General features: G+C 50.4%; 7 protein-coding genes across 7 annotated transcripts; 4 read left to right on the top strand and 3 right to left on the bottom strand.

Annotated features, from left to right (window-relative positions):
- Positions 1–2,962: 2,962 nt before the first annotated feature.
- BO79DRAFT_274968 (OTU family ubiquitin thioesterase) lies at positions 2,963–5,198 on the top strand (the record flags this gene model as incomplete). Its single annotated transcript, XM_025687638.1, has 7 exons — positions 2,963–3,196; positions 3,252–3,338; positions 3,413–3,476; positions 3,526–3,791; positions 3,887–4,158; positions 4,228–4,668; positions 4,739–5,198. The coding sequence occupies 7 exons, from the start codon at positions 2,963–2,965 to the stop codon at positions 4,818–4,820; spliced, it is 1,446 nt and encodes a 481-aa protein (XP_025543424.1). The 3' UTR covers positions 4,821–5,198.
- A 788-nt stretch (positions 5,199–5,986) lies between these two features.
- Positions 5,987–8,752, top strand: BO79DRAFT_242901 (sugar porter family MFS transporter; the record flags this gene model as incomplete). The annotated part of the gene is made up of 13 exons (XM_025685241.1): positions 5,987–6,255; positions 6,342–6,428; positions 6,490–6,634; positions 6,698–6,838; positions 6,904–6,968; positions 7,034–7,079; positions 7,130–7,575; positions 7,665–7,755; positions 7,807–7,862; positions 7,924–8,173; positions 8,228–8,324; positions 8,408–8,534; positions 8,594–8,752. The coding sequence occupies exons 2-13, from the start codon at positions 6,351–6,353 to the stop codon at positions 8,750–8,752; spliced, it is 1,701 nt and encodes a 566-aa protein (XP_025543423.1). The 5' UTR covers positions 5,987–6,255; positions 6,342–6,350.
- Positions 8,753–8,962: 210 nt separating this feature from the next.
- On the bottom strand, positions 8,963–11,344 carry BO79DRAFT_138827 (putative C6 transcription factor (Gal4); the record flags this gene model as incomplete). The annotated part of the gene is made up of 7 exons (XM_025678173.1): positions 8,963–9,335; positions 9,385–9,860; positions 9,925–10,616; positions 10,675–10,991; positions 11,079–11,173; positions 11,224–11,253; positions 11,312–11,344. 7 exons carry the CDS (start codon positions 11,342–11,344, stop codon positions 8,963–8,965), a joined length of 2,016 nt encoding a protein of 671 aa, XP_025543422.1.
- Positions 11,345–12,677: 1,333 nt separating this feature from the next.
- Positions 12,678–14,316, top strand: BO79DRAFT_54210 (uncharacterized protein). Its single transcript, XM_025689396.1, has 3 exons — positions 12,678–13,072; positions 13,227–13,709; positions 13,788–14,316. The coding sequence occupies exons 1-3, from the start codon at positions 12,809–12,811 to the stop codon at positions 14,112–14,114; spliced, it is 1,074 nt and encodes a 357-aa protein (XP_025543421.1). The 5' UTR covers positions 12,678–12,808; the 3' UTR covers positions 14,115–14,316.
- BO79DRAFT_54168 (60S ribosomal protein eL37) lies at positions 14,316–15,599 on the bottom strand. The gene is made up of 5 exons (XM_025689395.1): positions 15,512–15,599; positions 15,388–15,407; positions 15,240–15,302; positions 14,977–15,048; positions 14,316–14,846 (listed from the first exon to the last, which is right to left on the bottom strand). The coding sequence occupies exons 2-5, from the start codon at positions 15,389–15,391 to the stop codon at positions 14,707–14,709; spliced, it is 279 nt and encodes a 92-aa protein (XP_025543420.1). The 5' UTR covers positions 15,392–15,407; positions 15,512–15,599; the 3' UTR covers positions 14,316–14,706.
- A 354-nt stretch (positions 15,600–15,953) lies between these two features.
- slu7 (mRNA splicing protein SLU7) lies at positions 15,954–17,411 on the bottom strand (the record flags this gene model as incomplete). The annotated part of the gene is made up of 1 exon (XM_025679301.1): positions 15,954–17,411. One exon carries the CDS (start codon positions 17,409–17,411, stop codon positions 15,981–15,983), a length of 1,431 nt encoding a protein of 476 aa, XP_025543419.1. The 3' UTR covers positions 15,954–15,980.
- Positions 17,412–17,674: 263 nt separating this feature from the next.
- BO79DRAFT_274950 (DNA-directed DNA polymerase zeta catalytic subunit REV3) lies at positions 17,675–22,843 on the top strand (the record flags this gene model as incomplete). Its single annotated transcript, XM_025687637.1, has 2 exons — positions 17,675–18,013; positions 18,072–22,843. The coding sequence occupies exons 1-2, from the start codon at positions 17,779–17,781 to the stop codon at positions 22,841–22,843; spliced, it is 5,007 nt and encodes a 1,668-aa protein (XP_025543418.1). The 5' UTR covers positions 17,675–17,778.
- Positions 22,844–22,846: the final 3 nt, after the last annotated feature.

The raw sequence follows: 22,846 nt of genomic DNA, 5'->3' as shown, positions 1-22,846 counted from the left end.
TTGGGTCCCCGTCCAACCGGCTCTTCCGCTGCACTTTTTCAACTTGTGCTGCTGTAAGTCAAGCGATGGTGAGGTTTTGTTTTACCCTACCGAAGAGGGGGCGGTAGTTATACCCACCACACAAATAGTAGATGAGAATTAGCAAATTATAATCATTATAATTCTTCTTATTTTCGTTATTTTCCTTTTATTCCTTCTTAGGTGTTGTTGTCGAATGATGTTGTGAGCCTAGTTTGTTTCTGTTTCTGAGTGAGAGATTGTTATTGGCGGTTCGCTGGCATTGTATTATTGTGTCAACTAGTAGTTGTGCCTAGTTTGGTTTTCACTAGTACAAAGGGAGATGGAAAAAAAGTAGTCAGTCAGGTCAGTCCTCGTTTGTAGACGTTGATGTTTCCTGCATGGGCCAGTTTTTAAAGCAGAAAAACAAAACAAAACGATACCGCCCTGAAGTTACAAAGCAAGTCCAGCCGATCATTGATATCCAAACGCTGTGAGGATGATTGACCAGCAATGTCTTGCATCGTTTGGTGGTTCGGTTGCTGCTGGCCTGAATATCAACCATTCGAAACGTCATGGTTTAGTATTTCTTCCGGCAGTTTTGTCCACCCGTGCATTCCAGGATTCCAATTCCATCCACCGGTCCCGGAGGCTTCGTTCAACACTATTACAATAGTTTCGCCGCCTGCCTTGTTCTAGGGGTAGATAGCAATAGAAGTGGTGATGGGTGGAAGTGATTGTGCATGAGTGCGTAAATTAGTGATTAAGAAAAAGAAAAGAAAAATAATCTATTTATTTTTGTATGAGTGAAAAAAATTAAAAAGGAATAAAATGACCCTGGTTGATTGAGACCGACTTGAATAATTTTGGACTATCCATGCTGATGGAAACACACACTTTTCAAGCAAAGCACGCATCCATCCGCTAGCGAGTCGTGACAAGCAGACCGACTTGACCGAACTTGTATTTGGACTGTATGTATGTATGAACGACCCCGTCGGAAACCCCGCGCCCGGCCTTGTTGTTGAAGGTCAGTCAGTCAGTTAGCCTTTCTTTTCCTCGAATTAATATTATTATTTTTATTTTTCTCTCTTTTCTCTCTCTCTCTCTCCATTCTCCACGAACGCATCCATCCTTCCATTGCTGGCTGCTTAATTTTCTTCCTTATTAAACCCTGGGTCACCTCGGGGTTTTAAAAATATTCGGGATATGGCATTGATTTGACTCGTCTTGTCTTGACACTCTATTTACTTGCCTTTTCCCTCCACCCCCCTTCATCAATATCTATCTATCTTATTATCCGTCTACTTATCTACTACGGAGTACTCTTACATTACTTACTACCACCACTATTAGGTTCTTCCACATCCCTGCTCGGTCTACCAGTCTTTTTTCTCTTCCCCCTACCTTAAATCTGTTCATCCCATCATCCATCATCCATCATCCTGTCTTCCACTTTCCCGTCAAGTGATTAGCCGGTCGCCCTGACCATCCAGAATCCATCGTTCAGCCTTTTCCTCGAGTCCTCTTTACCCTCCCCCTCCCACACTTTACAGTTTCCCGCCCACACTTTGGCCCGCCCACTTTCCTCACCCTTTTGCCCCTCAAAACAAAAAACCACTTCTATCTTACTGGATCTCCCGCCATTCCGAAGAGCGACGGACTGTCTATCATCATTACCGCTTTGGGGCATAGTATAACACCCTTCGATTTCCATCGGCCACTTTCACCGACGCATCCCAAGCATTGATGCCACGGCACATGTGACACACCTGGGACGTATGCACTTCAGCCGTAGAGAGTGAGAGAGCTTTGTTGCAGATTTCCAGTAGGTCCAACCACGCTTTTCCTTTCAATGGGCTTTGACATCACCTTGCCGGTTTGTGTTATCTTACCTTCGCATCCCGCTTCTCTTTGTACTATTCTCTCCCCCATTCCTTCGCTTTTGCCCTTTCTTCCCACCCAACACTTTCTCCCCTCTTTATCCCTTTATTTCTCGTTCTTGCGGCTTTCTCTGCATCCATCATTACTGTCTTGGCTCTCCCCGACCATCAAACACCCACCCCGATCTTTAATCCCAGTGGCGTTCCGGGTACCTTGCAATTCTTCCAAAGGCACCCAATCGACGATGGAGTAGCATCCGTTACATCTCCCAGCGCATCAGATGCAAGGCGTGTGAGTGCTGGCATGTCAACCGTGTGGGAATCCTTTTCCACCCCATTCTGTCTGGCGTTCGCCGGCCTGGAAAGTTTTCTTGTAAAGGAGGGTTGATTGAGTGCAGAGGCCGTGGCCTTGCGCGCCACTCAGCATCGCCAGATGCTCTTTCATCTCTGGCTCTCGCATCCCTCGAGCCAAGTGCATGATTGCGTACTCTATGTCTCTGCCTGCTCAGCTGCCTCTGACCTCCCCTTTCCCCGGCTATGTCAGCCCCTCCCTTTTCTCATCTTGATCCTCTATTCCTCCATCCTGTTTTTGGTACCTCGGTCCCGCGAGTCTTGATCCTTCTTGCCTTTCCAATGCCAGCGTCGGATCCCGTGGACGTGATTCTGCGGCTGGCAACCGGCTTTGGTTCATCATCTCTGCTAGCACCTTCCCACATCCTTGGTAGATCAGTTGCTTCTCTCTTCACCATTGGCTGAGTCTGTTCGTCTCTTCACGGATGAATTCCCGAGAAACAGCCCTCCTACATCTTCTGCACGGCTACCGGCTTTACGAGATATGCTAAGGACGTCACATAGTAGGTCGGTTACATCAGTGAATAGACCCAGCCGGCTGGTCATCACTGTGTCACACAAGAACTTTGTTTCAAACGATGCTCATTTGTCTCGTGTGTATTACGTTCTTCCATCATGTTCTTCGCTAAGTGAATAAAGGTCCTGTCTCCCTACTAAGGAAAGGCTTCTGGCGACTTCTCCATCCCTAAGCGACTGCTCCTGAAGCCGTATATCCCACGTCTTTCTATGCGATGTCCCTGTCGGATCTTCCCTGGAACCATTTCGACCCTATCAACCAGGATTCAACTTCCGGCTTCTATCCTCAACACCCTCATTCATCCGCATTCTTCGATCACGGATACTCGCAACTTTCAAACGCCCTTTATCATCCAGGCAACAATTTTATCTTCAACATGAACACCCTTTCGACCGCCGAAATGGAGAGGTTCCAGAAACTCTCCAATGAGTTTCAACCCGACGTTCAGGTAAGGGACTTGATGATCCATGTCCAGACTATCCGGCTCACACGTGCATTTGAAGGGCCCTCCAGTGTCTACGAAACAGTCCAGTAGCGTCATTGCTATGGAGTATGCAAATGCGGATCCGACATTTGCCACCAAGACCAATGTACGCTCCTTCACTTGTCACTCCTTCAACCCCCCGGAAGTGGGAGCCGAAGTGACTCACAGTGGTTCCAACAGGCTCTTGCTATAACGCACCCTCTGACACGAACCATGAAAGGAGACGGAAATTGTGGTTGGAGAGGTAATCACTCCCGTATCATTGGCGATGGAGGTTTGCTTACACTGTGTAGCCGTTGCATTTGGATACTTTGAGAACTTGCTCAACCTTCAGAATCCAATGCAGGTACACCATGAATTGGTGCGGATAAAGGCGATGAACGCACTCCTCGACCAAACGGGTCAAGAAGAACACCTATACGAGATTTTCGTGGATGCAACAGAGGAGGTTTTCAACCAGATAAGCACTGCCATCCAAAACGGCATCCGGGATGAGACTTTCCTCGTCAATGCATTCAACGAAGAGTACAATTCAAATGCTATCATCACTCATTTCAGGGTCAGTGATCCTTGCAGCGCTGCTATTTTCTTCCCGCATATCGACCGGGGATGTGGGGTTTTGCGACTGACATGTTAATACGCAACGTACTACAGCTGCTAACAAGCGCCTGGATGAAACTTCACCCGTCTCGATACGAAGCCTTCCTCTCCATGCCCCTCGAGCAATATTGCGCGACACGAATAGACGTGGTCAGAACGGAAATCGACGAGATAGGCCTCCAAGCCTTGGTGGATGGGGTAATCGAGGGGTCCGGATTCGCCGTGGAGATCATGTATCTCGACCGCAGCGAAGGTGAAGCGGTCACTCCTCATCTCCTAACCCCGCCGCGGGCTACTGGCGGGACTATCTGCCTACTTTACCGCCCGTGAGTCTCATTTGCGATGCGCAGACTCTAATCAAATGGGCGCCATGGATCACGCTAACATAGCCGTAGGGGCCACTATGACCTTCTCTATCCAGCCGAACCTACTGTGAATATGGAACCCGTGGTTAATTACCAATACGCAATGACTTCTGACTATGCCCCCTGGGATCAAGGTGCCCTCGCGTTCGATGTGAACTCCAGTTTGATGACCATTCCCAATCTGATGATGGACCCTTCTTTTGGCATGGCCCCCTCTCCGATGCCGGCGGCTCCTCCCAGTCCGTACCGGGTATCTCCCCCTCAGGAAGTGTACCAGCCGCCCCCCATGCATGCATCACCTCCCATGTCTATTGCATCACCCCCGCCAGCGCCGCCGCGGATGTCGGCACCACCACCGCCCATGAGTTCCCTGCCGCCCCGGTCGTCTGACGGGCCGCAAATCCGGTTGAACCCCCTAGTGATGAAACCCAACCTCAGCCACTCCCTTCCGGTCACCACGCCGTTCAAGAAGTGAGTATCTCCGTCTCACCGCTTATGACGCCCTTCTGCACTTGCCGGTGCCACATTCTAACCCTTGCAGTAGTTCACCATACAATCAAGCCCATTTCCAGAACCAGGATTTCGAACCCATCCACTGGGAGCCTAGCGATTCCCGCAAATGAAAGGCCATTGCCTTCTTCCTTTTCGGCCATGTGAGCAGCAGTTTGAACCGGAATTTCCCACGATCTTTAGCGCCTGAATAATTTGTGTTACGCTCTTTCCATTGAATATGCAAGTCTGGTTTCCAGCAGGGTGAACGGAGGCTATTGTCCTAATGCTTGGCTTGGCGAAGAAGCGTATTGTTATCAGTATGGCATCGGCAAGGTTGTGGCTTATTTGCTTCGTATTCCTAATTGCTCCAACAGCCTGTCTGTTCCTTTTTAGCGTCTATGCTATGCGTCGCATTCGGTGGGCGTGGGTTAGCTTCAGCTCTAGGTGCAAATTGTGAGACTTGGGATAAGACCACTCATTTACCCTTTTAGAATCCGACTGCTGGATGGCGTGCATCAATGCCGTGGGCAAACGAAGCATGGCATAACCGAGCTGCAAAGTCACGCAGTCAGAAAGTGCTTAAGCGGGTTCGCAAGGCTTCCCGCATGCCACCCGGGGTTAACCAGCCCAGACCAAGGATGACAAGTCCTACATCTTGTTTGTAAACCTCCTCGGTCCTTGTCTGCAGGAATGTCTTGCATGGTGGCTGCTTGGAAGCCTATCAAATGCGTGGCCGATAAGCATCCCACATGCGACTGTTGCATCATATACCCGGCGTGCATGCGGTGACAAAACCCCTCATTTCATGTTATTTGAGATACAACTGCCACCACAGCAGACTGTACCACCTCTTAGACAAAGTGATCGAGTCATCATTCCGCTTCATGTAGCATCGGGGAGTTATGACGCAACGTGTTGTGATCTGAACGTGTGAGGGGAAGAGGGAGCTGAATGCCGTACATAATCTGTGAATTTAGTTAGTAACCGCACTGATATCTGGTAGTGGAATATTCTCGGTCTCGGCTGCTTACCCGGTAGATCCATAGACATCTTGCGATGTCTGTGTACCTAGATCCTAAGGCTGCACTGGTCTGCTTCGGGCAAAAATACAATTCATTTTTAAACCGGTCCATAATCATCACATGATGGCCCAGCGTCATCTGATTCTTCTCTATCGGACAGGAGTCATCATCTTCTCATCCACAACCCACACCGGCCGAACTGTTGATGTTCAGTCAACAACTCTAATCATGGCCCGATTTTTGGTTCTTCTTCCCCCCACGGTGGGGTCCACGGAGCAACTCCGCTTTCCTCTCAACCTTTCCCCGCATCCATCCATTCTGCGGTGTCACCTCTAGATGCTATTGTCATGACAGGGGCGAGTCACTACGTACCTATTGCGGAGTACTCTTCTCCGACTCCGTTGATACTCTAGTTGACACCCCTCGTACGTTGTTTCTAAACCTCTTGCTGTCGTCGTCAGAACGTGGGATTCTGTGTCCATTGGACGGAGTACACCTCTCCGTTCTAGCTTGATGCTCCTTCGCGGGGAAGAGATAAACATAGGTGAGTTGGCCATAGTTATAAGGAGACACTGTCCCGGGATATTGGTCATATGTGGATTGTACGTCAAGAGTCTAACACTGAAGAAGTATGCAGTCATGGCTCCCAGTACTCAGAATCCCAATGGCGGTTTTGCCCTGATATACCAAAACCCTTACCTGCTGGGCGTTGCATCGGTGAGTTTCATACAGCTCTGAAGAATCAAGCAATGTTCTGACCTGATTCAAAATCTACTAGTTCTCCACATTGGGTGGACTGCTCTTCGGTTATGATCAGGGCGTGGTCTCCGGTGTGATAACTATGCAATCATTCGGCGCCCGGTTTCCACGAGTGTACATGGACAGCAGCTTCAAGGGGTGGTTTGTGTCGACTTTGTTGATTTGTATGTCTCATCATGCCAATAACTCCATTCATATGAACGTACGGTCACTGACTGTCTCCATAGCTGCCTGGTTTGGATCCCTCATCAACGGCCCTATCGTGGACCGACTAGGCCGCAAATTATCCATCAACCTCGCTGTCGTTGTATTCGTCATCGGGTCAGCCATTCAATGCGGTGCCGTCAATATACCAATGCTCTTTGCGGGTATGCATTTACACTTCATTGACATTCCCAACACCTTTCCCCAGACAACAGCTCACACGCTCCAGGACGTGCAATCGCAGGCGTAGCCGTTGGCCAACTAACCATGGTAGTACCTCTGTATATCTCCGAGGTACATATACACCCTCCTCCACACATCCAACAAAATAACCACAGTACTCATCCTCAACCCAACAGGTCTCCATCCCCGAAATACGCGGCGGTCTCGTCGTTCTCCAACAACGTGAGTATCCCCCAATTTTACCACACAACCACACCCACTAACTCACTCAGTCTCCGTCACCATCGGCATCCTAATAAGCTACTGGATCGACTACGGCACCAACTACATCGGCGGCACCCGCTGCGCCCCCAACATTCCCTACACAGGCGGCACCGCCTCCTCGCCCTCATTCGACCCCTACACAGACATCCCCCAGGACGGCATCTGCACCGGTCAATCCGAAGCATCCTGGCGTCTCCCACTCGCCATCCAAGTCATCCCAGCCCTAACCCTCGGCATAGGGATGCTCTTCTTCCCCGACTCCCCCAGATGGCTACTAATGCAAGAACGAGACGACGAGGCTCTCCAGGCATTATCCAGACTACGTCGCCAATCAACCAGTAACCCAGACCTGACGAATGAATACCTCGAGATCAAAGCATCCATTATGCTGGAGAATAGCTTCGCTAGAGAACGGTTTCCTGATTTATCGGGGTTCAGGTTGCATGCTGCGCAGGTTCGTTCCCCTCACCTTTTCCCCAACATACCCACAATTCAACGTTGAGTATCATTCTAACTCGTCAATGATGATGGTGATAACAATAGTATATCTCACTCGTAACCACATGGGCACGATTCAAGCGTCTAGCAATCGGATGCTGTATTATGTTCTTTCAGCAGTTTATGGGCTGTAATGGTACGACATATACCTCCTGTTATAGATGGCATGTGCTAACCTATCAAATAGCTATAATCTACTACGCCCCAACAATCTTCGCTCAGTTGGGCCTCGATGGAAATACCGTACGCTTATAAATCTTCTGTTTATCTCAAAACCAGCTGGTGGACTAACACGATCAAATAGAGCTCCCTTCTCGCTACCGGCGTCTACGGGATCATCAACTGCCTTAGCACACTGCCCGCGCTGTTCCTGATCGACAAGGTCGGTCGGAGAGTGTTGCTCATGTCTGGTGCCACGGGGACTTGTATCTCGCTGGTAATCGTGGGTGCAATCATTGGGGCCTATGGGTCGGATCTCATCCATCATCGATCTGCCGGGTGGGCGGGGATCGCATTCATCTATATCTACGACATTAACTTCTCGTACTCTTTTGGTTTGTTTGTCTACTACTTTGTATGGAAAGTGGATCGTGCTAATGTGCATATAGCTCCTATCGGATGGGTCCTGCCATCGGAAATTTTCAATCTATCCATACGCTCCAAAGCTATTTCTATCACAACTTCCGCTACTTGGATGTGCAACTTGTATGTCCAGAAAGTCCTTTGTTTTTGCCATTTCTTTTTTGTATCCAAGATTGTCATGACTCATTGTTGACATTTGCACCTAGTATCATCGGCCTCGTCACCCCTGATATGCTCGACTCAATCACGTGGGGTACCTATATCTTTTTCGCAGCTTTCTGCCTTCTGGCATTCGGGTTCACTTTCTTCTTTATCCCAGAGACCCGTGGAATGGTATGTTTGGTTTGCCTTTGGTTATCCACTTGACATCGCTAACACGACGACTTGTTTAGACGCTGGAAGATATGGATCTCATCTTTGGTGACACGGCTGCCCATGAAGAAAAACAGCGTATTGTCGGAATCGAGGCTCAACTGCGCGGCATCGATAGTCACACGGTCGACCCGGAATTCGTGAAGCCCTTCGCACAGGAGGAAGAGGACGTTGCGTGAGGGTCCATAACTTTCATAATCTCTTGCAATTTTCCGCCTTCATATCAAATAGCGGGTTCCGCTTGGTGTGACAGTTCAAGAAGCGGGTCATTCGAGGAATGGAGTTCCGGCTGTGACATCCTCTTTTGTTCTGTAGGCTCCGCTACATTCACGTATGACCCTTGACCGACTCTAGCCTCGAAATCATCTCCTCTCGGCATTGACAGATGCTCAGACAAACTCGTTTTGTGGAGGGAAGTTTACCCATTCCGAGAAGTCCATGCCAGCAAGATTCAGCTCCTGGTCCACGTCCGGAAACATGCTACCAAAGGTTGGATCGTTGAAGAGCTGATCAGAAAAGGGCATTAATATGGGTGCTGTCTGTCCCGCAGTCTTATCGGCGGCGGCACTCGTGTATGCAGGCGAACAGAGTCGATTGACAACTTCCAGACAACGAGTCGCAAGGCGGTTGTTGCTAAGAGAAGGGTGTACCAGGAGCTTCTTCGTGGATTCGATCTCCTGGAGCCAGCTAGGGGCTTCCGTACTTGTCGGGTCGGTCATAAGCAAGATGATCGGGATGACACCAGCTTGAAACAGGAAGTATCTATGGAAAATGTCAGCGGTGTCAAGGAAAAGGGTCATGGGAGACATACAGCATGTACCATGCACCAATCCTTGTGCAGACGTGGTTGTTTACAAAATCTGCGATCGATGATATTGTCAATCGCGCATTCCGAAGACAAAGCCTCCTGCAATCTGCCTCAAGCGGATCCTCAGGTTCGGGGGCCGAGTTTGGTGTCCATCGACGCGATGCCCAACGAAGAAGAATGGGACGGTATAGAAGAATCCTCAAGTTCCAGTCGCGCCACATCAACCGATTGCGGACAAGAGCGAATGCATCCGATATCGGTGTGGGTGGCTGCTTGAAGTAATCAGGAAGGCCATTGTACCATTCTTCCATTGGTCTTTGGAGACCGAGCGTTTCCTCTGGCGTTAAACTCGGGCCTGAGATGAGACGCTGATACACACTGTTGGTAAGGAGATGAAATCTAGCCTGGGCTATTAAACCGGAATAGAGGGTTGGTTCGTTGACCTCATGGGGTAGAGCGGTAGTGAGGGGCGTAAGAGCCTGCAGAATGAATCAGACATTGTACGCCGGATTAGGGGATTATAGTCACAATGCCGAGTCTTACCTCATCGTGGATATTGAGTACATGTTTTGCGTCCATGACATCGTCTTCAGGCAAGAGAATAGGCCGGCCGAAAGTCTTGGCCGCACCGCTATCGAAGATGTATACTCCCCACCACAGGCGCCGCCTAACCTCGCGCTGGAGAAGGCTGATCTTCCAACCAGGAAATTCTTTATGGAGGCCCAAGCTCATGGCCATCCTAACCGCCAAACCGAGAAAGTTCCATCCGGTATTAGGCTTGTTCCGTTTCTGGGCATAGTTGCTCAGAAGCAGTAATGCCTGAACAAGAGTGAGGTTTCCGGTTTCAAACACAGACACCTGCTGTAAATGACCTCTCGCCTCTTGATAGAATGTAATATCCAGGTCAGAATTGTCGTCACCTATACTCCACGCCCCCAAAGCCAAGATCGTGTTCAATAGGATCTGCCATGCCTGACCATGTGGTCGCGGAACTTGCTCGTAGAACTGCGCTCGGAACGTACCCTCATGGACGAAAGGGTAGCTGGTATGGTAGTTAAGAAAGAATGCATCCATGAAAGCTTGTTCGACGAGACCAGAGGGCGCGGTGCTGAGTAGTTGAGCCTTCAAAGGCACTCTTTCCATGCCGTAACTTGATTTTGAGGATCTGGCAGGAATGTTAAGGTCAAAGCCATGCTTCAACAGCGCTCGAAGCGGCACAACGCTGGAAGATGCACCTAATATAGACAGTTAGCACTTGCAATCCCGTGTTGCAAAGCAGTTGGACACACTGACCAAAGTAACCAGCTCCTTCTGGTTTAATGGACAGGGCTGCCATGCCATCTGTCAGGTCACCAACTGTGATTTTGTTCTCCGCCCAGTCGAATCCATCAGCCTGCTGCGGCAGCGCTTCCGGGGCTGGTTCGGCCCGGTCCGGCTCAGCTTTTGCAGGGGTGGAATGCCGGGACGAGGACTTCGAGGAGCCAGGTTTTGGTGGACCCTCCTGATCGTGCAAAAGAGAACGAACGGTGGCATCCAGATCGCCGCCTGGGAACAGCCTTGATAACGCTGTTTCGAAGGCCTGTAAGCGCTCCTCCACGTAGGTCAGGTGTCTGAGCAAGGATTAGCAATTAATCGGTTCCATGGATAATGGGAGTTTAACGACAGTACTGAAACCCCAAGGCAATTGAAGGACTTACTGTCGTGTTAGGGGGCTTCTGGTGACCTTAGGACTATAATTGCATTCTTTGTTCAACTGCTTGCATTGTGCGCATGTCGGCTTCTCTTTAGAGCACTGCGATGAAGATTAGCTAGAAGCCGAGTAATTGCGTAGGAGCGGCTTACCTTAGACTTCCGGAGCCGGCATTCATCACACTGTATGTCCAGAATTAGCTTGATAGGTTACCTCTTCCCCTTTACATAGGATACTCACAGCATAGGAGTGAGAATCACGTGTACTGGCCATATTTAACGTCGAAAGTCAATTTTGATGTACCCCAAGTCTCTTGCGCGCTGATATGTACACCAAACTGATGTCATCTGGGGAGACTTTGTTAGCCATCAACTACAGCGCTAATCGTGATCGATGTTGATCTGCGCCGCAAGATGAAGTCGAGCGAAGTATGAAGAACATGAGTACTTTTGTAGACACATTTTTTACAGGCTGAAATATAACAACAGGAATGGTCGAGTGTCACAGATTCCCGCTTAAACGATGGATGGATACATGTACAGGAGGTCTGGGGAACAGGCACTTTAAACGTCTCCAAGACCGGTGGGGTATGGATAAAAAGCGAGGTGCCTGAGTGTAACACGCTTGGAGCGAGGGACATGGATGGGGCGGCCAACTTACGATCGGCGCGGAAGCAGTTAAGGGCCCAACGCTTTTGGAGCCGGACGATAAGTTATCGGGTACGGCTCCAACGCTCTAAACTTATAAGTTGGCGAGAAGAGGATGAGACCTGGATGGATGCTCGACCAGCGAGTGCGACGATGATTGCTGATGGACTTTTGGCTCGTGTGGGGGAGCCAGTCAGGTGACGGGCCGAAAATTTCCTCCTGGAATTTCAGGAATCAACGGCGTCGCTTCAGGCAGGAAGGACCATTCCCCTCACGGCTCTGAGACGATAATCACAATCATACGGCATGCCTTAGCCTGAGAGGAGCATAGAGTATTCAGCAGTTCGCATAAAATGCCTCAGTGATCGGCACGGGTGACGTGAAGCTAATGTAGTGAACGGCCTGGAATCGCGAGAGCGTCCGAGATATCTCCTGATGCGGATGATTATGCCGCAATGATATCGTATTCCATGAATTTATCGCGCGGCCTTTTTGGATACTTCCACATAAGGGTTTGTCGGTTGCTTTTGGTGCCAGTAGTACTATCATCTCCTACTCAGCGAGCCATTAGCAGCATGCAGAGGGCGCGTTGCTAGCATATTAGCCTAAGAGCACCACTTAGAATATATTTAGTTCGGGTACAGCACTGAGCTCGGGGACGTGATCAGCGCTTCATTACTGATACACGAGCCAACAAGTTGAAATAACTCAGACTAGGCGAAGAGAACATCCAGGACGATGAAAGAAATGGTAGCTAGTAGATGAGAAAGAAGTCATCGTCAAGATGAGCAGGGGGAAGACCACGACCATCTCCATCTAGTAAGTAGTAAACAGGCAGGCCCCCCATCGCTCCTTCCGTATTGATCGATCCAGTGACTTGTCTTGGCACCGTCGCCGACCAATCGCAAAAATCCGCAGGAAATCGAATTTCATACAACGTCATTTCCAAAAGGTGCTGACAAAAAATACAGCTTTCGTTTCTACAATTCCAATCTCAAATTTGAAGTCATCTCCATCAGCTCGGAGACATCATCAGTGCTATCCGACCGTACGATTTTGAAGACGGAGCAGTTGCGACGCTCTCAGTGCGATGCCTAGCCAACCGCCCCTCCCACCCCTCCTCACTCCCTACGTATCGTCTCTGCCGCCATCCTCCCTCACAGTCCTATCTTCAGTCCTTGGCGCAACAGGGAATTGGCTAGTCCTACGATTTCTATATGCTGCCTTGAATTCGTCGTCGACTTCAGACGCTGTTGCAGGCCTCAGCGACACCAACAATGGGAGAAAGAGGAAGGTTGTGCTCGTGAGTTTTCTGCGGGGTTGGGAATTTTGGAGGTCCGAGGCCAAAAGATTGGTATGCTTGTGAACCCATGTCACCTCGCTCTATTTGGTCATATGCTATGGACTATTCGGGCCGTGCGAGGCTTGGATACTTCCATTTCTCCTTGAAACCACTATAAATGCTGTCTACTTATCCAAATGATTGGCGACAACGCTAACCCGACTAGGGCCTCGATCTTGCCCGCCTCACAGACAAACGCCAATTCGCTTTTGTTGACGGACTCTCCGAACTTTTCGCCGCCCCCTCCGCTACTTCGACTCAGACACCAACAATCCAACCTTCACCGCGAGGAACAGTGCCTCCCCGGACAGTTCTGCCCCTCAGGTCGCAACCCGGACCCGTTCCCGCGCGAGGACCGCAACCCGCTGCTCGGCCAGTCGCTGCCCCTCCGAACCCGCCAACATCGAGAGAAGTCGGGCCAGTCAAGCGGCTTCACCTATCAGGAAATGGAAATGCGGCTTTGGATGTGCTCGAGAAAGACATTGCGGCGGTGATCAATGATCTGAAAACATCAACATCCGGAGATGAACAGGAAGAGCCCGAGGTTTTATTGATTATCGATCAGCCAGATCTGCTACTAGCCGCTACGGGTCCGAGCAGGGGCATAGGCGCTACAGAGATGGGAGATTGGGTGATGGGCCTACAACAGGTATGCTACAAGTCTCCACAGGCAGTACGGTATTTATATCGGAAACCATATCCGCTGACCGCGAGCTTATTTGCCTAGTACGCTCACGCAACGATTATGACGGCGTCCTCTGACTCTCCGTTGATCCACAATGCTTCCGCATCTGCGCACCAGGGAGCAACTCCGCTGGAGACTGAGCATGCCGCTTTCGCTATCGGATCGGCTCATCGGGCGCACATGGTTATGCAGCTCCGAAACCTTGAAACGGGTGCCGCAAGGGATGTCAGCGGTGTGCTCAGGGTCAGCAAAGGTGGCGCGTGGGGGCAAAATGACAGCACCGAGGCTAATAGTCACTGGGAAGAGAAGGAAGTCCTATATTTCGTTCAAAGGGACGGTGGTGTTAGCGTCTTTGGGCGAGGAGAATAGATACTGAAGTTGTTGCATCATTCCATGTCATGTCCAGGCGTTCAGGCGTGCATGCGGAAAACAATAGATTTGGGGTAAATAGAAATCTTGTCGCAATTGGATCGAAAAAGCACACCTGTTGTCGCAGAAACCACATCGTACGCACTCGAAGGGTAGGTTGCAATCAAGTAGACAGATCATATTGGACGAATAATCTCAAACTGCATCTGTCACGACATGGGATATCTGCCAGCCCTAAACAAGACAAGGAAATTCATGCATAAAGTTTCCCATTTCATTTCTTTGAAACAGAAAAAGAGAAAACATCCCCAAAGAGAGAGAGAAGACGAACGTCTTTTTCTTCTTCTTTCACATTGTCGTCAATATATGCCATTTTTGTGTTTCTCTAGAATAAAGAAATGCTATGACGGCAAATATGAAAAAAAAAGACCGTCCCAACACCAACTCCACGGGGAATAGCGTCTTTTTTTTATTGCCCCTAGCATTGCGACCCGGTTCACGTCGTCAAATGCCAACCGGCCCTGTCATACCAGCCCTGCCTCCAGCCTCCGAGAACGAAACGAAAACGCGACAGTCATCGAAACGGGGGAATCTAGTGGTTCTCGGGACCACGAGCGCCCTTGGGGGTGCCGACCTGGAAGCCGTTGTGGAAGCGGCGGTGGACCTCCTTGAGGTGACGCATTCTGCCGGAGCCGGTGGTCTTTCTGCGCTTGGCCTTCTCGCTCCAGTTGACTGTATAAAACGAACATCGTAAGCCAATCTGTTCATCCAAATACTTTTTTCATACAATCCGTATCCAAGGTTTATCAAGGAACCAGCGGTTGTTCTTCGTTGGTGGGGTTTTGGGGAAAAGGATTCGTACACTTGCGAGTCTTAGCGGCAGGGTAACCGCAGTTGGCACAAGTCGACTTCTGGACGTGGAAGGAGCGGCGGCCTGAATTCAATCCGAAGAGTATTAGCATATCTGGTCGTTTTCCCCATAACCTCATATGTATGTCCCTCCCGGCAGTCATTTATTATTCCGTTCCTTCTCTCATCCATTCCGTTGGTTGTGTAGAGATATCCCGTATAACAATTCCCGCCCGGAGGACATATATAAATTTTCGGAGTAGTGTAAATACTGACCACAACGCCGGCAAAGAGTGTGAGTCTTGTTGTGGCGCTTTCCGAAGCTGGAGGTACCCTTCGCTGTAAACAGAATCGGTATGTCAGTCTGGATGTTGTTCTCGTCGATAGATCGGACTGGGCGGTGGTATATCGCGTTGGCACGTACTCATCTTGAATTATGTGGAACTATATGGCACAATTTGTTAGCGACGGAAAATCGAGATTAAAAAAATTTCCCGACCTGGGGAAAAATGACAATAATCCCACGTGAGGGCGCAAAATGGACCTACCTGGCGATTCCGTTGAAGGGCTGGTTGTCGTTGTCGTCGTCGCTGGGCGTATCGAAGTTGCTCTGGGATCTGGGGTGGTGTCGCTTAGCGAGTTGTGGTTGTCAGGGCTTGTGCCCTGGTCCCGTGATTCGCCGACAGCGTCAAGGGTGAGTCTGTCACATGACTTCATAACTGCAAAGAGTAATTCTGTTTGCTCCAGCAGGATCCACTTTATTGCTCCATTGCACTAGGCTACTAGGGGACTAGGGTATCGCGGCCCGGGAGCAATAAGGCTATCTATGCATCTACCTAACTACTCCGTACTTAGTCCAGATAGTGATGAAGAATCTATACCGATAATAAGACTGGAATTACAGATTATAGCTATAGAAGAAGATATCAGGATATGCACAATTTGGATGGGTATCTATGACAACTACTATGCGCCTATATAGCAGATCTGGTGAAATTTGTAATGTTATAGGAGCTTTTAAACAAGCTCGTCTTTGCCAATGAATGCGGCCATAGGATCGTCGGCTGCAAGTCGGCTTCGCTTGTATGACTCGATTTCTTCCTCGGTGATTCCAGACTGCACCTCCATGAGCGTTCTCTTCTTAGCATTACCGTTAGATGACTCCTTCGGCTGCTCTGAGGATTGAGCATCATCAACAGCTTCATGCGCGTCGTTATCTTCATGCTCAGCGGATGGCTCGTCACCATCGGCCCCGTTCTCAGACAGCATCAGCAGCTGGTCTGCTTCCTGGAATGCGCGCTTCCCATCTTCACCAGTACAGTAACTGTTTTTGACGGTGGAAAAGCAGCAGGCGTATCCCCACTCAAAGTTGTGCCACCAACTTCCCCAGACGCATGTGTGGTTGTTGGTGAAGATGTCTTCAGCATACTTCGATTTGGCCGCCTTCTTTGGTGCTCCCTTAATCGCACCCGTCTCGTCATATTCGACGAACCTCTCGTTCTCAACAACCATTGTATCCCGCAACGGTGTGGGGTCGAGGTGCTCTTGACCACCATACTTATCCAGAAGAGCCTTCCGTTGAGCTTCACGTTTCGCCACGAACTCTGCCTCCTCCTTCTTCCGCATGACCTCTCCAGCTGTCGGGTTCGCCTGCAGGTGGACCTTCTGCGCACCACGTTCTTGTGATTCCCAGGCATATCTTTGCGCCTTCTCAAATTCAGCAGCATCACCTGAAGCGCGGACAAAGTTCTCTTCGGCAACAAGTGCTGCCGCCTGATCATCCTGAGCGCCCATATCAACCATCCGTCGTGTCTTCGGGTCGTACTTGGCCGAATCGAGGTCCAGGTTCAGCAGATACTTTGCCGTGTCTTCTCGGATACGGAGGTTGCGAGTGGCGGTGCTCTGTTGTCTTCCCATGTCGGACTCCTCAGCGTAGCGGGCTTCCTCCTGAGGCGCATCTTCATCGTCATCGGCCTCGCCGTCCTTGCCCTCATTTTCGCCATCCTGTTTTGTGACTCGTTTCAATTTCTCAAGTTCCTCGTACTCCTCCACCACTTGTCGATATTCGCTCGGATCGTAGCCGTTCCACCGATCTCTCTTCGCATCCCACCCCATGTTGACGTCTTGTATAACTTCATCCGCCTGAATATCTTTACCGGTCCATTTGGCACCATGCTTTCGAGGGCGACTCAGACACTCTTTCGTCTTGTGGGTCATGGCGCCGCAGTTCTCACAGGCACCTTTCCGGTATTTGGTGGCCGCGGGACCAGCACGCTTGCCACGATCGTACCATTTTGACTGGTCTGCTGTCGACTTTTGCAGACGTTGATGCTCTAGGTAGTCATTTGCTTGAGAGTCGTCGTCGATATAGAACGGCTTTTTCGAAATGAAAGACGGAATATACTCGTTGCGCTCTTTCGACGCCACATCGGCGGGCTTTTTAGACATGATGGCGGATGGCAGGGTTCAGAAGGCGCAAAGTATAGGGGAAGGGAGTACGAGCTATAGCGCCGCCAAAGGACTCAAATTTCTCTAGTAAAACCAGCAGATGTGTGTGTATGTCAAATTCTTGATTCTATCTCCGCGCTGATGGGAGTCGGCGACGGTTCCGTATCACTCACGTGACCTGGCGTAATACCCGCGCCACCCAGTCGCGTAAACTCAACCACAACTTCCTACACGTCGCAGTCAAAAAAGAGAGTTGGACGGCGAAGCAGTGGGTGATGTTGTCGGTACCTGATTTATTGATATGACGCGACTCGGAAGTTCTCGCGCGTTCGGTCGCTGACAGCTTCCGCTGTCCTGAAATCAAGCTATGGAGCCCTTCCAAGTGCGCCTTAACTGCGTGGATCACTACCAGGCAACTCCGTCAGAACTCGACCCTCCTCTGCCTTACAGGGATGGTGCGGCTGGGAAAAATGATAGATCGAAGGTCCCCGTAATTAGGGTCTTTGGGGCTACGGAGACTGGCCAGAAGGTGTGCGTCCATGTGCATGGCGCCTTTCCTTATTTGTATGTCGAGTATGACGGTGATCTGGAGACAGAGAAAGGTTGGTCTGATAAGAGGTGTAACAATATGGTATGTTCATGCAGCTAAGTCCTCTATAGTGAGCTCCGCCATTAGGAGTCTCCGTCTCTCGATCGATCATGCTCTGGCAGTAAGCTACAATCGCAACGAAAATGCCAAGAAGATACCCTTCGTTGCGCACATCACTCTGGTGAAGGGTGTTCCCTTCTATGGGTATCATGTGGGCTATAAGTTCTACTTTAAAATCTATCTCACGAATCCCATTTATATGACCAGGCTGGCGGACTTGCTACTTCAGGGCGCTGTCCTTAAGCGTCCTCTACAGCCATACGAAAGTCATTTGCAGTTCGTTCCGCAGTGGATGTGTGACTACAGTTTGTACGGATGCGCCTATCTGAAGTGTAGCAAAGTCAAGTTTCGCAGACCGGTCCCAGAATACTTTGAACTTTCTGACCTATCCCATCGCTGGCACGACCGATCCGTACAACCCGACGACCTGTTAGACGACTCTCTTTTTCCAAAGCAAAGCCATTGTCCCCTAGAGGTCGATATTTGCGTTCAGGACATTTTGAACCGCTCGGAAATCAGCGAAAGACCCATTCATCAAGATTTTACTGAACTCTTCAAGCAAATGACTTCTGATGAACGACTTGTTCCAAGCATGGCAGGTTTGTGGCAGGATGAGACACGCAGGCGGAAAAAGCGTCTGGGGCTCGAACCAGGCAGTAGTCCATTCGATCCCAACGAATTAGTCTCTTTGTCCGTTAACCCAAGAGATACTTCTCGAGGTGGCTGGATCCACGAAGAAGAGTATCGTCAAATGGCTGCGCAGACCGTTAATGAGGAGAAGCAGGAGAATGGTGGCGGCGATGTAACATTCGATGATTTACTTTCGCAGAAGCCCTTCGCCCAGGATGTAAAGACTGCGATGCAGAGTGTCGAGGATTTCTATCCGGACAAGAACGATTTTGATAAGTATCAACAACAACCTGTCGAGCCTGATACGGCGGCGAACGCAGAAGTAAACGTTGATGAGAGCGCAGCTTGGCCTGCGGTCTCGGATGATGATTCATACCTTTCCGGCGATGATATTTTCGACGTATTACCCGGAGAAGACAATGACCCGGAAGCTGCAGACACCTTGGATGAAATCCAGGCCGGAGATATCCTTGACCTAGCCCAAGACGAACCGGGGTACTCCACTGATGAACTAAATGCCTACGAAATGAGTGTGACGCGAAAAGCAGGTTCGGATGAAATAGTCGGACGAACCGAAAGCCGAGAGCCCAGCCATAATAATCTGCGCAAGCGGAAAAGATTCTTCGATGACACCCCATCGCAGATGTTAGATAGGCCGCGGAAGTCTCGGATAGCTGAAGTTCAAGTCAACAGTACAACCCCCAAGATCGAAGATGCCGCCAACACGTCGGATGCGGATGCAGTTGTAAGGGGCAAATCCTCACAAAAAAAGCTATCTCAGTCCACTGTCCGCTCTAAGAGGCCTGAACAGATTGGAAGGCTCAACTTTCCGGTCGTTAAAGACCCCAATGATCCTATGACAATCTTGCGCTTCAGCCAGGACGGTGCGCCTTCTTCTAAGGAACTTAGAGAACTAGAAAAAGATTTAGCCAGTTCTGGGCCAGATGTTATTTCGAAAGATATTAGAGCGGAGAACAACTCATCACAACCGCAGTCATCAGTCACTGTAACAAGTCCTGATGCTGGCATAGGTCCGCAGATTTTGGAAATAGCATCAGGATTCTGTGCTGCCTTTAACATGCCTATGAATGCTCGCATTTGTTTCTTGCGAAATCTCTCTCCCAGTACTAGCGAGGTCGCTTCGACACCTCATTGCTATGATTATCCGTCCGTTATTTATCAGAAAGCGCACTACAGCGATGAGAGTGATGTGCCTGACCGTGCGAGGGATTACGCAGGGAGGGAATTCCGCTTAGAAGGTAGTGGTATACACTACCTCCCCGACTTCGATCCGTTAGGGCGGTCTATGGCTATGCTAGGGGAATATACTCCACCGAGAGACAAGAACGAACAAGAGGTGGTTGACCAGCAGCTGCGGGAGTTCTCTACCTCTAGGTTTTGGGAGTTTGCCCCTGTTCCTCCAAGCCGCTCAGAAGTCATCGAATGGTTCGAAAAGTCTCAAGCTGAGGAGAAGGCAGATGCCGCTCAACCCCAAACATCCAAGCAGGTACAAATGAAGGCGAATGTCTTGTCACAGATCGAAGGCCCTACCCAGAAGAATGGCTATGGCTTCAAATATTCACAAAAAGGAAAATCCACCAGTGTCGAGCACCAGACACAGTATATGAGCATAATGAGCCTGGAGGTGCATGTGAACACCCGGGGTGTGCTGTCGCCGAACCCAGAAGAGGATGAGATCACATGTGTGTTCTGGTGCCTGCAGTCGGAAGATGAGGACCTTGATGCCAACGGTACGGTGCCAGGGGTTCATGTTGGCATGATATCTCAATCGGAAGACGACAGGCCAGATACTAAGGCATCCAAAGCCTTGAGAATCGACTGGGAACATGAAACCAGCGAACTTGACTTGATCAATCGTGTGGTAGACATTGTTCGTTGGCATGATCCCGATATCATCACTGGCTACGAGGTACACAACAGCTCCTGGGGCTACTTGATCGAGCGAGCAAGGAAGAAATATGACTTTGACATCTGCGATGAGCTGTCCAGAGTGAAGTCGCAAGCCCATGGGAGATTTGGCAAGGATGCTGACCGATGGGGCTTCAACCACACCTCTTCTATTCGAGTCACTGGACGGCACATGATCAATATCTGGCGAGCCATGAGAGGCGAGCTGAACCTGCTGCAGTATACACAGGAAAATGTTGCCTTTCACCTGCTGCACCGCCGTGTCCCGCACTATTCGTTTCAGGATCTCACAGACTGGTATCGCAGTGGAAAGCCTCGCAACATACTGAAAGTAGTCGAATACTTCGTCTCTCGCGTGCAAATGGATCTCGAGATTTTAGAGTCAAACGAATTGATCCCCAGGACCAGCGAGCAGGCCAGGCTACTGGGAATTGACTTCTTCTCAGTATTCTCTCGTGGCTCACAATTCAAGGTTGAGTCTCTCATGTTTCGCATTGCGAAACCGGAGAACTTCATACTCGTCTCGCCGAGCAGGAAACAAGTTGGCCAACAAAATGCCCTTGAATGTCTCCCACTGGTGATGGAACCCCAAAGCGACTTCTACACCAGCCCTCTTGTGGTACTAGACTTCCAGTCCCTGTACCCCAGCATCATGATCGCCTACAACTACTGCTACTCGACATTCCTCGGACGAGCACACCAATGGCGAGGCCGAAACAAGATGGGATTCACGGACTACAAGCGCCAGCCCCGAATACTAGAGCTATTACAAGACAAGATCAACATCGCCCCCAACGGCATGATCTACGCAAAACCCGAAGTGCGCAAATCCCTCCTCGCACGCATGCTCGCCGAGATCCTCGAAACGCGAGTCATGGTTAAGAACGGCATGAAGCTCGACAAAGACGACAAAGCGCTCCAGCGCCTCCTCAACAACCGACAGCTAGCCCTGAAACTAATCGCCAACGTCACCTACGGCTACACATCCGCCTCATTCTCGGGCCGCATGCCCTGCTCCGAAATCGCCGACAGCATTGTGCAATCCGGCCGCGAAACCCTCGAAAAAGCCATCGCCTTCATCCACTCCGTTGAACGCTGGGGCGCCGAAGTCGTCTACGGCGACACCGACAGTCTCTTCGTCTACCTCAAAGGCCGAACCCGCGACGAAGCCTTCACCATCGGCGAAGAAATCGCCAAAGCCGTAACCTCAATAAACCCCCACCCCGTGAAACTCAAATTCGAAAAAGTCTACCACCCCTGCGTTCTCCTCGCCAAAAAACGCTACGTCGGCTTCAAATACGAACACCGGGATCAAAAAGAACCCGACTTCGACGCGAAGGGGATTGAAACTGTCCGCCGGGACGGCACACCCGCCGAACAAAAAATCGAAGAAAAAGCCCTGAAACTCCTCTTCCGCACCGCCGACCTCTCCCAAGTCAAACGCTACTTCCAATCCCAATGCACCAAGATCATGCAAGGTCGCGTCTCCGTCCAGGACTTCTGCTTCGCAAGAGAAGTCCGTCTAGGCACCTACAGCGACAGAGGCCTCCCACCACCAGGCGCCCTAATCAGCACAAAGAAAATGATCGCCGACCCGCGCTCCGAACCCCAATACGGCGAACGCGTCCCCTACGTCGTCGTCACTGGCGCCCCCGGCGCAAGGCTCATCGACCGCTGCGTCCCGCCCGAAACCCTCCTACATGATCCCCACCTCGACCTAGACGCAGACTATTACATCACGAAGAACCTCATCCCACCCCTCGAGAGGATCTTCAACCTCGTCGGCGCAAACGTCCGCCAATGGTACGACGAGATGCCGAAAGTGCAGCGTGTGCGGCGCGTCGAGGGAGCAATGTTACGCGGTCCCGGTGGGCGGAGAACCCTCGAGTCGTATATGAGAGCGTCGACGTGCATCGTATGCAAGAGTAAATTGCGGGATACTGATACCCCGCTCTGCGGGAACTGTTCAAGACAGCCGCATCTTGCGATGTTTGAGCTTGTTTCGAGACAGAGGGCGGCGGAGAAGAGGGTCGTGGATTTGCAACGCATTTGTAGGTCTTGTATGGGAGTGACGTTTGGGGATGAGGTGAAGTGTGATAGTAAGGATTGTCCGGTGTTTTATTCGAGGACGAGGGATGAGGCGAATTGGAGGTATACCAAGGCGGTGCTGGATCCGGTGGTGGGGTTGTTGAGAGATAGGTGTGAGAAGGAGTTGGAGTGGTAGGTT

This window comes from Aspergillus costaricaensis (genome assembly GCF_003184835.1).
Source record: "Aspergillus costaricaensis CBS 115574 unplaced genomic scaffold BO79scaffold_4, whole genome shotgun sequence".
NCBI lineage: Eukaryota > Fungi > Ascomycota > Eurotiomycetes > Eurotiales > Aspergillaceae > Aspergillus > Aspergillus costaricensis.
The sequence above is the reverse complement of the archived record's forward strand: the minus strand, read 5'-3'. Positions and strand labels throughout refer to the sequence as shown.

Coding starts and splice junctions, on each gene's coding strand:
- BO79DRAFT_54210 (XM_025689396.1), top strand. CDS start 12,809: ATGCCTAGCCAACCGCCCCTCCCACCCCTCCTCACTCCCTACGTATCG. Junction 13,073..13,226: donor GGTCCGAGGCCAAAAGATTG/GTATGCTTGTGA, acceptor TAACCCGACTAG/GGCCTCGATCTTGCCCGCCT. Junction 13,710..13,787: donor GGGTGATGGGCCTACAACAG/GTATGCTACAAG, acceptor TTATTTGCCTAG/TACGCTCACGCAACGATTAT.
- BO79DRAFT_54168 (XM_025689395.1), bottom strand. Junction 15,049..15,239: donor CACTCTTTGCCGGCGTTGTG/GTCAGTATTTAC, acceptor GATTGAATTCAG/GCCGCCGCTCCTTCCACGTC. Junction 14,847..14,976: donor TGCCGCTAAGACTCGCAAGT/GTACGAATCCTT, acceptor CGTTTTATACAG/TCAACTGGAGCGAGAAGGCC.